Below are 16,353 nucleotides of genomic sequence, written 5' to 3'. Positions count from 1 at the left end.
CACTGGGATTGAGTATCTGTGAAAGATATCATAGGTTTCACTCTGCGATTTGTGTTGCCAGTATTACCACCAGCTGAGAGCACAGTAGTGTTCTTGAATCCTTCAGCTTTCTCCACACAATTGCTGGAAGAGTAAGCTTCCAACATTACAACAGAGGCATTGGAGCATTGTATATTAGAGGAAACTACGTTTTAATCAATGAGATTTTTGGATTGTGAAAGAAAGAACGAAGAAGGAAGGTGATTTAGACTGGCTGAATTCAATGTCAAGACTGGAATAGAAAAAGAGTACAAGAGAGAGAAAATGGGTTAAGAAAGAAACAAAATCAGACAAAGAAAATAACTTAACAAATATCTAATTTTGAACTAAATGACTTTTTAAAAAAAATCCAACAACTTACTACGTGGCAGCATGATACTCCAAACTTTTAGTCTTAAATTTTTTGTGTTGAAGAGGTTGATTGAAAATCAATGTTATGTTACTATTAAAAGGGCATTTACACTTTTACTTATTGGATTTATACATTTTGCATGCTTAATGTAGTTAGTATGTAAACACAGCTATTTCATGTAAATGTTAATTGCAAATAGCTTTTCTGAAATTAATGATGCAGTTTGATCAATTAATTCACAACTTGTGGTTAACTACCAATTTATGATGAACTACAATAATGTCAGCAATGTACAATCAATTGCAATCCACTGACTATTTCTCCCACCCAACAAATTATTGATTGATTTGTGCTGTAATAAGTGCATTCTGACTTAAATATTTGCAGCAAAATCTGTGTTTCATTTTAAATGAATTACTTTTTGAAGTGTGGCATTTCTCATCTATCCTAATCCATGAAAAACAAAGATCATGAAACACAGGAGCAAAAATTAGGCCATTTCAGCCCATTGAACCTGCTCGACCCTCCAATTATGGCTGTAAAGTTTCTTAACCCCATTCTCCTGCTTTCTCCCTGTAACCCTTGACGCTCAAGAAACTTTTTATCTCCGTCGTAAATATACTCAATGACCTGGCCTCCACAGCCTTCTGTGACAATGAATTCCATAGATTCACTGCTCTCTGGCTGAAGAAGTTTCTCCTTATCTCTGTTCTAAAAGGTCTTCCCTTTACTCTATGGCTATGCCCAAGGACCCTAGTTTCTCTGACCAATGGAAACATCTTCCTAACATCTGCTCTGTCCAGGCTTGTCAATATTCTGTATGTTTCAATTAGATCCTCCCAACTCTCAAATCCATAACTAACTCCATACTATTTCTCAGCTGAGTTTGTTTTAAATATAGCCAAGAATTTTGTCAAAGTCAATTCAAGATGAAAAGCAAAAATGGTCCTTCTACCTTATGTGCAAAAATGAAAACAAAATCTTCTTGTACGTTAGTTCACGAATCAGTAAATCTCTTGAATAATCAGCTATTCCAGAGGATGAGGAGATCATGGGTAGATTGACAAGCCACATCCACTGCCAATAACTGGAGGGCAAACATTGTGAGACTGAGATGCAAGAATCTACTACTGAGATGGTCAGCCTGTAGCCAAGTTACCAAAAGTTGTCATTCGGATATCTCAGGCAGCGGCCATGGGACTGTGTTCAATTTCCAGGTTTGTTCCGTAAGGACTTTGTGGTTCTATTCCACCAGCCTCAGAGTACAGGATCAGCGATGACTGGGACATCTGGAAATACTTACTCTATCCTACCTCCCAGACGGTTGGCACTGTGAACACCTTTGTTTAGCTAAATGTCTGAGTGGATTGTTTATTTGGGTTGATGAGGAGGGTGTTGATTTTCCTGCTTATTTAGTGGCGTGGATGGATGCCAAATTGGAACGCTCCTCACTTCTGTTCAGAGCCTATTTGAGAATGTTAGGTATTTATTTATTTATAATTCACTTAATTCTGTTGCTGCGTGGTAAGCTTCTGTAGGGTCAGGAATAAAGCTTAGAAATCAATGTATGACATTAAAAAACCCCAAATTTATTTCTATTTATATCCATTAAATTTCATTTCTGTCGCCATCAAGATTCAGAACTGTCAATATAGATAGATATAGAAATCATACTTAAATTTTACTCGTGTAATAATGAAGAATTCTTCATAAAATTTCAAAATATCTGAGAGAGATTAAATATTTACAATCAAAGTAAATTCCATTGTAGAATCATAGAATCATACAGCACGGAAACAGACCCTTCGGTCCAACCAGTGCTTGCTGAACATAATCCCAAATTAAACTAGTCCCACTTGCCTGCGTTTAGCCCATATCCCTCCAAACCTTTCCTATTTATGTACCTGTCCAAATGTTAGTATAAATGGTATGTGGATAAAACCATAATTAAATTGCTAAGTCCCACTGTACTGGACTGTTTATGCTGCAGAATTTCAAGTATTGAATAAGTCAAAACCAGGTGCAGACCATGCTCCCTCTGATTGAATCAGTGGATCCTGGGGCTCATTGCTTCCTCTAATGCCTACAGTACAGCAATGACTATACGTCAACAACACATTTACATATCTGAATGGCTGTAAAGCACTTTGGGTTGTCATGAGGTTGGTTCTGAAATGCTGTACACAAAAGGATAAAGGCAACATACTGCAAGATGCCGTAAATCGGAAACTTACACAGAGAATGGTGAAGAAACTCAGCAGGTCTGGCACCTGTGGAGAGGGAAATACTTAATGTTTTGAGTCTAGTATGACTCCTTTTCAAAACCCCTGGAGTCCTTGGAAAACTCTTCTGCGCTCTCTCCAGTGCATTAATATATTTCCTTAAAGTGTGGCCATTTCCACTAAGAACTGAACTGGTAATGCTCAAGCTCACTTCACATGAGTTAAAACAAAAGCCCCAACTGGGAAAACTGATAGATTATTATCATGTATTGTGAGGAGAGCGGAGTACAAAAGTAGATAGCTATTACTTAAATTATACAGGGCACTGATGAGATTACATCAGAAGCATTATGTCCAGTACTGATAGGTTAAAGGAAGAATGTTAATGTATTGGAAGCAGTTCAGAGAAAGTTTACAAGACATGTATGTGGAATGGGGGAGTTGCCTTATGATGAAAGATTTAGCAGGCTGGGCATGTATCTAGCGGAGTTTGGTGGAGGCTGATTGAAGAGTGAAAACAAACTTGATTGCAACAAAACCCTGAGCGGGTCTTTAGCAGGGTCTTTGCGAAATGGAAGTTTATTTTTGTGGAAAAATCTAGAACGAAGGGATCGCTGTTTCAAAATAAGGGATCAGCCATTTAGGAGAGACAGATGGGCAATTTTTTTCTCAGAGTCGTACATCTTGGGAACCCTTAAAGATGATGGGAGCAGAGTCTTTGAATATTGCTAAAGCAGACGTAAGTAGATTTCTAATAAGTGTTATGGACCAGACCAAACCCCCTCAAGACATATTCAAGAGATAGTCTCGATCCTAACTTTTTCTTATGTTAAAGATAAGTGCTAGGCTTTGCATTCCAGATGCAAATTACCAGGGTTAAAGCACATTTTCTTTGTGCACTATAATTAAAATACAACAAATGAAAGAAGAAATTGAAATACTTTAAACCTGTTGGAAATCTTACCAAAATATTAGATTATTTAACAACGAAACAGTAACTGTTCCAATATATTAAAGTTCCCACAAACACACCTTGGACAATGACAAATTCAGGAAAATAGATCGTCTCACAGGCCAGGAGGAAAACAAAAAGAGAAAACTCAGAGAGAGTAGCGGGGAGAGATGTATTGCAGCTTCCAAACTTAGCTTGAAGACCCAGCAACAACCACTACTGGAAACTAAAAATCCTGGCTCTGTGGGAGCTTGACCCATCCATTTGGGTTACTTCTATTATTCCAACCATTAAAAAAAACCAAAGGCCTCACAAACGGTTTCGTCTAGTGGCTGAGTAGACTGCTGAGTGCCTCTGCCTTAAAGCCTCTTTTCAAACAAAAATACACCTCTTAAAGCCACTGCATCATTTCGTAACAAATGGGTGAAAGGCTAACAGCAGAAAGTCAGAATGTGAAGGCATCAGATCAGCCATGATCTTAGAGAATGGCAGACTAGGCTTAAGCTAAATCCCCAAGGTAGGCTATGGACCTAATTCTGGGCAGTGGAACCAATGCAGATTTAGTGTACATTGGGGAGTCTGGGCGCCTCTTAGCAGAGCGCTTTAGGGAACATCTCCGAGACACCCACACCAATCAACCAAACCGCCCCGTGGCCCAACATTTCAACTCCCCCTCCCACTCTGCCGAGGACATGAAGGTCCTGCGCCTCCTTCACCGCCGCTCCCTCACCACCAGATGCCTAGAGGAAGAACACCTCATCTTCCGCCTCGGAACACTTCAACCCCAGGGCATCAATGTGGACTTCAACAGCTTCCTCATTTCCCCTTCCCTCACCTCATCCTAGTTTCAAACTTCCAGCTCAGCACTGTCTCCTTGACTTGTCCGGACTTGCCCGACCTGCCTATCTCCTTTTCCACCTATCCACTCCACCCTCTCCTCCTTGACCTATCACCTTCATCCCCTCCCCCACTCACCCATTGTACTCTATGCTACTTTCTCCCCACCTCCACCCTCCTCTAGCTTATCTCTCCATGCTTCAGGCTCACTGCCTTTATTCCTGATGAAGGGCTTTTGCCCGAAACATCGATTTCGCTGCTCGTTGGATGCTGCCTGAACTGCTGTGCTCTTCCAGCACTACTAATCCAGTATAGATTTAGTGTAGCTTTGTTGGGAGAGACTTGATGGCATGAAGGGTCTCCTCTGTACTGTACCATTCTACAATACTAGATGTCGCATCTAACACATTTGCACCATCCAATTCCCTCTTAACTGAATCATTTCCAAATCTTTCACTTTGAAAATTATCAACTGTTTTATTATTGAAAGGCAGGTTGTTGGTGATTACACACTGAGCCAGGGCAAAGTGCCATGATTTTTATTGTAGGAAAGCCAAGACTGGTCCTAAATCTTTCTCTGCCAGAATGAGAAATGAACCAATACTGTTGGTACTGATCTGATCCAAATACTAGTCAATTAGACAGCCTAATTAACTAACACTCTGAGTAAAGACATACAGGAGATTATCATTGTTGGATACAATTGGTAAGATTAATGTTTAACCAAGAATCTTGAAAAAGGTGACGAAATGAGTTTCTTAGTATTCAGTCTTGGGAAGTGAGTATTACTAGCTAGGCTCATATTGCTGCCCTCAAGAAAGTGTTGGTGAGCCTCTATCTAAAATTGGCATGACCCATGTGGTGTAGAGACTCCCACAGTGCTGTTATAGGAATTCTAGGTTTTTTGACTGATTGACACTGAGGGACATGGATAGATTTCCCAGTCAGAATGGTGAATGGCTTGGAGTGGAACTTGCAGATGGTGTGGTTCCCATGTATCTGCTGTCCTCATCCCTCTAGATGGCATGGTCAGGAGTTTGGAAAGTGTTTTTGAAGGAGGCTTTGTGATTGACATAGTTAGTGATATCAGCAAAAGAATTTAAGCCCAGAAATCAAAATGGTAAATTACCCCAAAATTCGGCTCAAAAGCTATTATTCAAAACATGTACCAAATGACTTTGGCGAGGGAAATAAATGCAATATCTCAAAATTTGCAGATGACAGGAAGCTGGGAGGAAGGGTGAGCTGTGAGGAAGATGCAGAAATTACAAGTGTGACCTGGACAGGCCTAGTATAGGAAGGTGTGAATAATTCCACTTAAGGTGTTATTGTGCCTCAGGACCCTGAACTTGTCTTGATGAGTGTACATGCTTACATCTGATTGCTAATGTTACTGTGCCTGTCTCCCCTATGACAGTGGGATGAGACAACCATTTCTACCCAGGCCTGGGCTGTTTGTCCTACACTTGAATTGTTTTCTCCACCTGGAGTTACTTCAACCTTTTCTAAAGCCTCTGTAAAACCTGCATCTTGAAGTTAGTGAAAGAAATCCCAGCCTGGCTCACTGCCCTCCTGACAATATTCACTCCCCACCTCCTGCTTCCAAGCACTGTTGACCTTTACTCCCAGACAATGCTTACCACCTCTCGAACTGAGAAGATGATTTAACATTGCTGGGGGCAGAGGTTGGGGTGGGGGATATGGGATGAACAATTTTGGGGAGTGGGGCTGAGTTTTTCTGGGAGGTCTGAAGTAGAGAAAGGGTGTGGGCATTGTTGGGAGAAGGGTGAGGGGCCTATGTTGTGTTGGTGGGTGAAGGGGAGGCTTCTATTGTTGCAGGGAGAGTCTGGGTTTTGTTAGTTAGTGAGGATGTGAACATTCAGGGGTGAGGGATTGAGAATCACCATGGGGAACTTTGTCTATAAAAATGTAATTGGTCAGTTGAAGTTGCAGTCAGTGGTGTACGCTCCCATTGCACTGCTGACTGCAAGATGCGTCCACTAGTAAATGAAAATATAGGACAGCCCTTTAAAAAAAATGAAGGACCTTCAGATGTTGTGAATCAGAAACAAAAACAGAAATTGCTGGGAAAACCCAGTGGGTCTGGCAGCATCTGCACAGAGAAATCAGAGTTAACATTTCAGATTGCGTGACCCTTCCTCAGAACTACTTAGCAGTCCTTCACTTGTCCTGCCCTTGCATGTTTCTATGTTTGCTATCCTTTTGGGAGTGTCAGGTACAGGTTGATTATACTGGGACCGTGACCAGTAGGAAATTAGATCTGCAGCCTGCAGACTCCTATCCACAATATTTTGCGGAAGTTACAAAATGAAACGCAATGTTTTCAGTTCATAGCAAAATGCCACTGCACTGAATCCAATTCTGTTGACTTCTTGTCAGCCTGGGAATTCCTGAGTATGGAAACAAAACAAAGCTGGCTGGATCTGGGAGTTCCCCTTAGTTCCAACATGTATCCATTGAGACTCCCCCGGCTACTCATTGGGACTCCCCCTCCCGTTCTTGGCTAAGCTGGGAAGGTCGAGGGATGGATTTGCTCCCTGCATCTCCCAGCCATGATTCCATTGTGTAGTGGATCAGACTCAAGGGGCCGAACAGCCTTCTCCTGCTCCTATTTTGTACAGTTTGATGTTCTCAGAATGTTCAGGTACCCATGCTGTCTGGTTTATGAGGCTTAGAAATACACCATGGCCATAGATTTATCATTGATTTGTTTTGTGCTGCATTAAATGTGCACCTTCCTCTTTGTTTTGACAGAGCCACTTTGAGGAACAATGGTGATCAGATCTGCATTCATCCTAAAACAAGATGGCTTCGTTTCAGAAACAGAAACCTGTAAGGATACAAAAACCACGTGATTCTCTTCAAATTATACACAAATGTAGTGCCCCTCCTGTTATTGGGAGCATTTATATTAAGCATTTTCAAATGGGATATCTATTTATGGTATATTTAAAGTTGTGTATACCTTTTGGGGAAGGTGGGACCTGTACAAGAAGGGCGGGTTGCACCTAAACTGGAGGGGCACCAATATCCTGGGTGGGAGGTTTGCTCGACTCTTCGGGAGGGTTTAAACTTGATTGGTGAGTGGGGGGGAGGTGAGAACTAGAGCTACCGATCAGATGATGGACTAGATAGTGAACAGCCAGACACAGTGTGCAGAGACTCTGAGGAAGGATAGAATGTTGATAGGACAAAGGTGCAGTCAGGGTTGAATTGTGTCTATTTTAATACAAAATTAAAAATCACACAATACCCTGTGTTATGTGATTTTTAACTTTGTCCACTCCAGTCTAACACCGGCGCCTCCATGTCACATTTTAATGCAAGAAGTATCAGGAATAAAAAGGTCATGAATTCAGAGGATGGAGCAGTACTTGGAACTGTTGTTGCGGCCATTACAAAGACTTGGATATCACAGGGGCAGGAATGGTTGTTGGATGTTCCAGGGTTTAGATGTTTCAGAAGGAATGGGGGTGAGGGGGTGGAGGTAAAAGAAGTGGGGGAGTGGCATTTCTAATCAGGTATAGGATCACAGCTGCATCAAGGAGGGTTTGTCTACAGAATCAGTATAGGTGGAAGTCAGAAACAGGGAAGGAGCAGTCACTTTAGTGGGAGCTTTCTTCAGACTTCAGGAGGTTGTTCAGAAAGCACTTGCTGATAGTGCTGGATAGGTTTGTCCCAATGAGGCCAAGGATGGGATGGTAGGGTGAAGGAACCTTGGGTGACAAGGGATGTGGAACATCTAATCAAGAGGAAGAAGGAAGCTTACTTAAGGTTGAGGAAGCAAGGTGCAGACAGGGATTTAGAGGGTTACAAGGTAGCCAGGAAGGAACTGAAGAATGGATTAGGAGAGTCAGAAGGAGGCATGAAAAAGCTTTAGCAGTAGGATTAAGGAAAACCCTAAGGTGTCCTACACATCTGTGAGGGACAAGAGGATGGTCAGAGTAATGGTAGGACCGATCAGAAATAGTAGAGGGAACTTGTGCCTGGAGTTGGAGGAGATAGGGGAGGTCCTTAATGAATATTTTCCTACAGTATTCATTACTGAGAGGGAGCTTGACATTTCTGAGGACAGTGTGAAGCAGACTGATATACTAGAACAGAATTAAAAATCACACAACACAAGGTTATAGTCCAACAGGTTTAATTGGAACCACTAGCCTTCAGAGCACTGCTCCTTCATCAGGTGGTGGTGTTGTGATTTTTAACTTTGTACACCCCAGTTCAACACCAGCAACACCAAATCATGCTAGAACAGATTGGTGCTAGGAAGGAGGATGTGCTTAAAACGTTGAAGAATAAAAGGATAGATAAATACTCTGAGCCAGATGGGACATATCCTAGGTTACTACAGGAAGCAAGGGAAGAGATTGCTGCACTTTTGGCGATGATCTTTGCATCCTCATAAGAGGGCGTGTCTCATAAAGAAAGGTTGAGGGAGCTAGGGCTTTTCACAGAGCTAGGACGAAGAAGGATGAGAAGTGACTCAATAGAGGTGTACACAATGTTGAGAGGCATTGATAGAGTGGATAGCCAGAAACGTTTTCCCATGGCAGAACCGTCTGTCATGAGGGGACACAACTTTAAAGTAATTGGAGGAAGATTTAGGGGAGTTGTCAGAGTTGGGTTCTTTACACAGAGTGGTGGGCGACTGGAATGCACTGCCAACAATTGTAATAGAGTCAGATACATTAGAGATGTTTAAGCAGCTCTTGAATAGGCACATGGAAGATAGAACAATGAAGGGTATGTAGGTTAGTCTGATCTTAGAGCAGGATAAAAGGTTGGCACAACACAAGGGCAGAAGGGTCTGTACTGTTCTGTGTATCTGTGCATTCCCTGATATCTAGCACAATCACATTGCATTGATTTTGTCACAGGAGTTGACACTGCAACAACAGCATTTCTGTGACAAGACAGTTGTTTAAGTATTTTTTTTCTTTTAAAGACAGACAGAAATTCTAAATTTATCCTGGCAAATCTCATTTAATCATAAACATTTGAGTCCATCCCTTCGTCCTTTTCAATTTCAACATCATTGTCATGTAGAAGTAAATGAACTGGTGAGCATTAACTAGCTGATGGCAATAAGTCCAGCTTCAGTTCAATAGTCACTCTTTAGTTTCCTGATTAGAACCTTTGAACTTATACTCTCATATGCAGTTTGAGAAGAATTGATCAATTATTCTGTGAGCCGGTCTCCATGTGAAGCCAGGACATAAGAAGTCCAAGAATTCAATGGTTTATGACCTGCCAACTTGTGTTGTCTAGAATTAGCAAAAGAAATAAAAAATTAGAATCAGCAACGGACCATTTGGTCTCTCTAGCACACGCTGCCTTTCAAATAAATCACAGCTGAGTTAATCACAGCCTTAAACTCCATTTTGTTTGTCTGTCCATCATGGTTCTTGTCTTCATTGTCAATTAGAAATCTGTCAAATTCAGCCTTGAGTATATTCAATGACCCCCTCCTCAATCCACTGCCCTCTGCATTACATGGGAGATCCCTTATTTTGAAAATACGTTTAGAGTCCTCCATGAGGTCAACGTTCTCAGCATTTGTCCCATCACATCATTGAATCATAGAGTACAGAAGAGACCTTTTGGCCCATCAACTCTGCCATATGTACTCCTAAGTCCCCTCAGGATCTTAAATATTTCAATAAGATTACCCCTCACTTTTCTCAACTCCAATGAGTTTAGTCATCAATCTGCTCAACACTTCCTCATCAGACAACCCCCTTCATCCACCGTCCCTCAACTTTCTTCAATGCTATAATATCCTCTTCAAATAAGGTGACCAAAGCAGCATGCAGTACTTTAGTTTGTGGTGTCACCAATGCCCTCCATAAGTTGTAGCAAGACTTTCCTAACTCTGCATTCCACACCCACCCTTGGAATAAAGCCAACTTAGTCCAATATCATCAAGAGGAATGACTTTGACTCATAGAGTCAGAGAGATGTACAGCATGGAAGCAGACCCTTTTGTTCAACTCATCCATGCTGACCAAATATCCCAACCCAATCTAGTCCCACTTGCCAGCACCCGGCCCATGTCCCTCCAAACCCTTCCTAGTCATATACCCATCCAGATGCCTTTTAAGTGTTGCAATTTTACAAGCCTCCACCACTTCCTCTGGCAGCTAATTCCACACACGCACCACTCTCTGTGTCAAACGTTGCCCCTAAGGTCTCTTATATATCTTTCCCCTCTCACCCTAAACCTATGCCTATACCCCACAGAAAAGACCTATTTACCCTATCCATGCACCTCATGATTTTATAAACCTCTAAGGTCACCTCTCAGCCTCCGATGCTCCAGGGAAAACAGTTCTAGCCTATTCAACTTCTCCCTATAACTCCAACCCTGGCAATATCCTTGTAAATCTTTTCTGAACCCTTTCAAATTTCACAACATCTTTCCAATATGAAGGAGATCAGAATTGCATGCAATATTCCAAAAGTGGCTTAACCAATGTCTTGTACTCAATTCTCTGACCAATGAAAGAAAGCATACCAAGCATCTTCTTCACTATCCTATTTACCTGTGACTCTACTTTCAAGGAACTATGAACCTCCACTCCAAGGTCTCTTTGTTAAGCAACACTCCCTAGGACCTTATCATCAAGTGTACAGGCCTTGCTCTGATTTGCTTTCCCAAAATGCAGCACCTCGCATTTATCTAAATTAAACTCCATCTGCCACTCCTCAGCCCATTGGTCCATCTGAGGTAACCTTCTTCGCTGTCCACTACACCTCCAATTTTGGTGTCATCTGCAAACTTATTAACTAAACCTCTTAGCTCAAATCCAAATCATTTATATAAATAATGACAAGTAGTGGACCTAGCACCGATCCTTGTGGCACTCCACTGGTCAGAAAAACAATCAGTCTGAAAAACAACCCTCCACCATCACCCTCTGACTTCTACCTTTGAGTCAGTTCTGTATCCAAATGGCTAGTTCTGCCTGTATTCTATGAAATCTAACCTTGCTAATCAGTCACGCATGGGGAACCTTGTCAAACGACTTGAAGGCAATAAGCAATAATATTGTATCTTCGAATAGGAGGAGAATCCGAAGCTTGTGTTTGGGGTATGGAATCAGTTAATTGTTCAAATTATGATTTGGAGATGCCTGTGTTGGACTGAAGTGTACAAAGTTAAAAATCACACAACACCAGGTTATAGTCCAACAGTTTAATTGAAAGCTGGTAGTGGAAGTAGTGGTGGTATTGAGCCTTCCATTGTCACCTGATGAAGGAGCAACACTCTGAAAGCTAGTGTGCTTCCAATTAAACCTGGTGTTGCGTGATTTTTAACTTTGTTCAAATTAGTACTTGATGGGACCCTCCTACTGGTCCAAGAAAACATATTTCACTGTGTGAGAGAAAATAACTGAAAGATTTGATATTTTGCCGAGACGTTTTGGTCCTTGGGAAGCTGTCTGTATTATTGTTTCTGTCAGTTTCTGGAGAGACTGACCACTGGATTTTCCACTGGAATTAACATTCAGTATGCCTGCCCAAACATGGTTGGACAAATTGAAATGATCTACAAATGGGAAAAATGCATTGTGAAATACACCTACATTTTCCTTAAACACTCGTTTTGGTCTTCACGGTCAGATTTGCTGTGGCAGTGGAGGGAGAAGTTTAAAATTAACAGCAACCTGATTAAATTTCACCATCGACCTGGAATCATGGAGTCATACAGCACAGAAACAGACCCTTCGATCCAACCAGTCCATGCCGACCATAATCCCACACTAAACTAGTCCCACCTGCCTGCTCCTGGCCCATATCCCTCCAAACCTTTCCTACTCATTTACTTCTCCAAATGTCTTTTCAATGTTGTAATTGTGCCCACATCCACCACTTCATCTGAAAGCTCGTTCCACATGAGAACCACCCTCTGTGTAAAAGATTTACTGCTCATACTTTAAAAAAATTCTCTCTCCTCTCACCTTAAAAATGTGTCCTCTGGTCTTGAAATCTCCCATCCTAGGGAAAAGCCACCTACCATCAACTCACCTATCCTGTAATGATTTTGTAAAACTTTATAAAGGTCACCTCTCAACCTCTAGCATTCCAGTGAAAAAATGCTTGGTGGAGGTCAGGGAGAGAGTGCACTCCTGGTGTCAGATGTTCAGTATTGCAGGCTTCTGAAAACTCCAGCATGCTAGGAATGTAATCCAATTCTGCCAAAGGGCTCAGGGGTTACTGCCTTGGTATATGTGCCATGCTTTAAGATAAGTATACCCAGAGTGCCACAGTTTGAATTCAATTGTTGAAGAAAACTGATTTAGCACATGATCAAAACTAAAGGGAATTAAAATTCATGCAGCTTGAGATGTTTCAGTTCCATTAAGTTTTGATGCTAGGATAGTTGCTAATGACAGCATCCATTACTTTGCAGGAAATCCATGATGTAAAGGCTACGAAGATGTGATGATCCTCAGTGCTGATGCAACTATAGAAAAATGAGGCACCCTTATGTATTCTATGCAGACTGCCATCATGCACAGTATATTACCCAGTAACAAGCTGTTGAATGTAAACCCTTACTATATGATTTACAAGCTGAATATCTATATCGAAATACATTGAGATCTGTGTCTTCAGCTTTTCTGTGACGACCACTTTATTAGCCGTTCATCTACATACGTCATGCCAACTTTAAGTTTTAAAACTTAAAAAGAAACTAAAAGAGCAGAGCACTTGCATCACAGTTAAAGAGAGTGCTTCAATCCTGTCATTTTGTTGACCTGAAAAGTTGCATTTTGACACTGCAACTTGCTGACTTTGCCTCGTAATATACGTGAATCTGGCGATACAACAGCTTCTTTAAAATAAGTGAGTTTTGAACACAGTCAACTTCACATAATCTCAAAAGATGAAGTTACTGCAGAACAAGCCAAGATCATTTGGAACTCCCTCCAACCCAGTTATGAGTTCAGTGGGAGTTGAATAGTAATGGCTGCTTCCCCTGAGAATCTGTTGGTCTCCCACTAGGATCTTAGCTGGCGCTGGACTGGTGGGATTTAAGTTTAATCCACAAATTACGCGGGCACACTTGAGTTTTTGCAGAATCCTCCACTCCCATTAATACCAAAGAGTTTGCAGCAATTGCAAAGTTTTGGAGCGGTGAGGTAGAACAAGGGATGCAATTTAAATGCCACAGCAGTGAAGAGTTCTCACTCACTGCAAGACTGATACATCATTCCACATCAAGGCCTTGGCGCCAAGGGGGAAATGATGCATCCATCCCAGTGGACAGGGTAAGGAAACCTAACAGGAAAAATAAACATAGTAGCAGTCAATGGTAGACCCACAAAACATTAATAACAGTCAGAATGTTTAGGTAAGAAGGTAATCTCTTGGTGTTTTGGTCTGCTTCTCACAAAATATAAACACATGTTGATAATGCCAAAAAAAATTTTCCCATTAAGAGTTAATACATGTAAAACAACAATCAAGCTTTAATCCTTTCAATTTGTAAACTTTATAAATTATACAGAGAGGAATGCAAAATATTCATTTGGATCAGTTGTAAGTAGACTTACCTCCAAATCAAAAAATTATGTCCTGGACCAGGAAGTGACCCAAAAACCAAGACTGACACCGTAGTGCTATACTGAGGTGAGCTGTTGATTTCAATCCCCCACTCGTACAGATGTCGAACAATCCTGTAACAATAATCAAAGAAGATTAGATGTTAAAACCCTGGCCCACAACAGGTTAATCAATCATCTACCTCACAGCAGTTTAAAGGATCTGGCTGTGTGCAAAATGTGTTTGTGATGATATTGACCATGTTTCAAATTATTGTGTGCAAGATGCTCAGTGGCACTTAAAGCTGTGACAAGATGATTTTTGTAATTCTGGAGGACAATTCCAGTGGAAAATCTTTGAGTGAAGAATCCCAAAATGTAAAGGGATTTTTTTCATTGGAATAATATGCATGGGAAAGCATTTAAATCAGTTGGAATACATTTAAAAATACATTAATATCACGTAATTTGAAGCTATTGACAATAACATATATACTGCAATTATTGTCGATATAGATTTCATTATGTTAAAGATCTGGGGTGGGAGGGACAAGTCAGATTTATTTAGAGAGATTTGAAACAGGGTGGTCTGAATAAAAACTGGATTATTTTCAGAAATTAATCTATAATACCCCAGGGAACAAGTATATTCTACAAGTCAGTCAATATAACCAAAACTCTGCACAATGGAACTGATTTCTCCTTCTTACATAATGATCTGTACCAACTATTGATTTTGTCCTTGAATATTCTACATTGTTTTCCAAATATTTCACAAGTACAGTAACAAGCTGTAATTGGGAATTCTGATGCCTTTCTGTCTGACTGCATTCTTGAGTCAGGTTTGCTTATTGTAACACAATACAATGCTACTTTTATAGGGTTCCTTCTAATTCTTTCTAAATTTACAAAACCTTTGTGCTGATTCCCAGGAGTTCAGCTTGCTTTGTTTTTGGCCTCTGTCTAGTTTCCTGCCCCGAATCTCTGACTGTTGCAAAGGAAAGTGAAGAATTTGTACAAGTTATAAGTTGCTTCCAGAAAGGTTTATCCAGATATTCTCTTCTCTGGAGTTCCCTAAAATGTGGAAAAGAATCTGATTACCCCAGAAACGCTTTCTGTCCAAACTCTGCTTTTGAATAACAGTTATATAAAATAAAAGCATTTTGAACTTAATTTTTGCCTATTCATTGAGTGTGTTAACTGTTGTAAGGTAGAAATTACTGTTGGAAACATTGTCATTAAATTTGACTCTGTTATTTTGTCAAAGGCTTTAGTTTATTTAAAATAGACCTATAATGCCTACATTAAGACAAAACAGTTCCTTATGGGTTTTTATTTAAAATGATAAAACAACTAACTTCTATCCTCAAGCAATGTAGTTTTTGAGTGGGAGGAAGAAAGAAGAGAGGATTGTCTTGTGGTTCATTGCACAGCATCTCTACTTTGAATCAGAAGTTTGGGAAAATACCCCATTTCCATCATCTTTAAATAAAGTAACTGAGAATGTACTTTTACTAGTAATTCTCTGAATTATGAAAGTCTTTAAATGCTGTTTGTACAACTTCTCAGACAGGTTTAAGTGATTTAAAGACACTTGGTACGAGCAGATGTTCTTTAATGAGGCTATGCATTTTCAAAAGCATATATTTTTGACTGAATACTTACTAATATCACAGCATCTATACTGAGAATTGTTTTTAGGAGCTCACAAAATCAACACAGATGGCTTGACTCTTTTAAACTCAACTATTCCCAAATATCTCTCAACACACCATTCAACTTCTTGTGATACATAATTTCAGGATTTTAATTCTTCGACTTGGAATTCAGTCTATGTATTCAACACTTTTAGACCATGAGATATAGGAGTGAATTAGGCCATTTGGCCCATCAAGTCTGTTCTACCATTTGATTACGAACAGTGTAGAGTTGCTGTAGTATTTTCTCAGTTGACCACTGCTGGCATCTTAGGGAAATGTTTATGGGACATGGTTTGTTTGATGTGGTTTGCTGCATCATATCTTGGGCCTACGCTGTAATTAAGAAATTATCACTGTAGGCAGTGAGAAGAGGTATTGTTCTCAGATAACAAGAAGGTTTATTGCATAGTACTGTCACGATAATGTAAATATGGACTACAAAATTTTAACTTCCATCATCTGATTGTTATATCTGAGAACTTGCATGGGCAAAATGGTTTAAAAAAAAATGAACAAATACTGACCCAAAAATCGCTCACTTGACCATAGTTTGAGGTTAGTCCAGGAGTCCAATGTGGAACAAATAAATTTGTCTGTACTGAAATGATATGGAGATGCTGGTGTTGGACTTGGGTGGACAAAGTTAAAAATATCACACAACACCAGATTATAGTCCAAC

General features: G+C 40.4%; 1 protein-coding gene across 1 annotated transcript in view; it reads left to right on the top strand.

The window, feature by feature from the left end:
• Positions 1–15,147, top strand: part of LOC140484645 (stromal cell-derived factor 1-like) — a 33,238-nt gene extending 18,091 nt beyond the window's left edge. Inside the window, exons 3-4 of the mRNA XM_072583206.1 lie at positions 7,178–7,255; positions 12,840–15,147. Coding sequence (XP_072439307.1) covers positions 7,178–7,255; positions 12,840–12,855 — 94 coding nt within the window. The 3' untranslated portion in view covers positions 12,856–15,147. The remainder of the gene's footprint in view (positions 1–7,177; positions 7,256–12,839) is intronic.
• The last annotated feature ends 1,206 nt before the right edge of the window (positions 15,148–16,353 follow it).

This window comes from Chiloscyllium punctatum, chromosome 13, assembly GCF_047496795.1.
Source record: "Chiloscyllium punctatum isolate Juve2018m chromosome 13, sChiPun1.3, whole genome shotgun sequence".
In the NCBI taxonomy this organism is placed as follows: Eukaryota; Metazoa; Chordata; class Chondrichthyes; order Orectolobiformes; family Hemiscylliidae; genus Chiloscyllium; species Chiloscyllium punctatum.
This window is presented reverse-complemented; position numbering and strand designations above follow the sequence as displayed.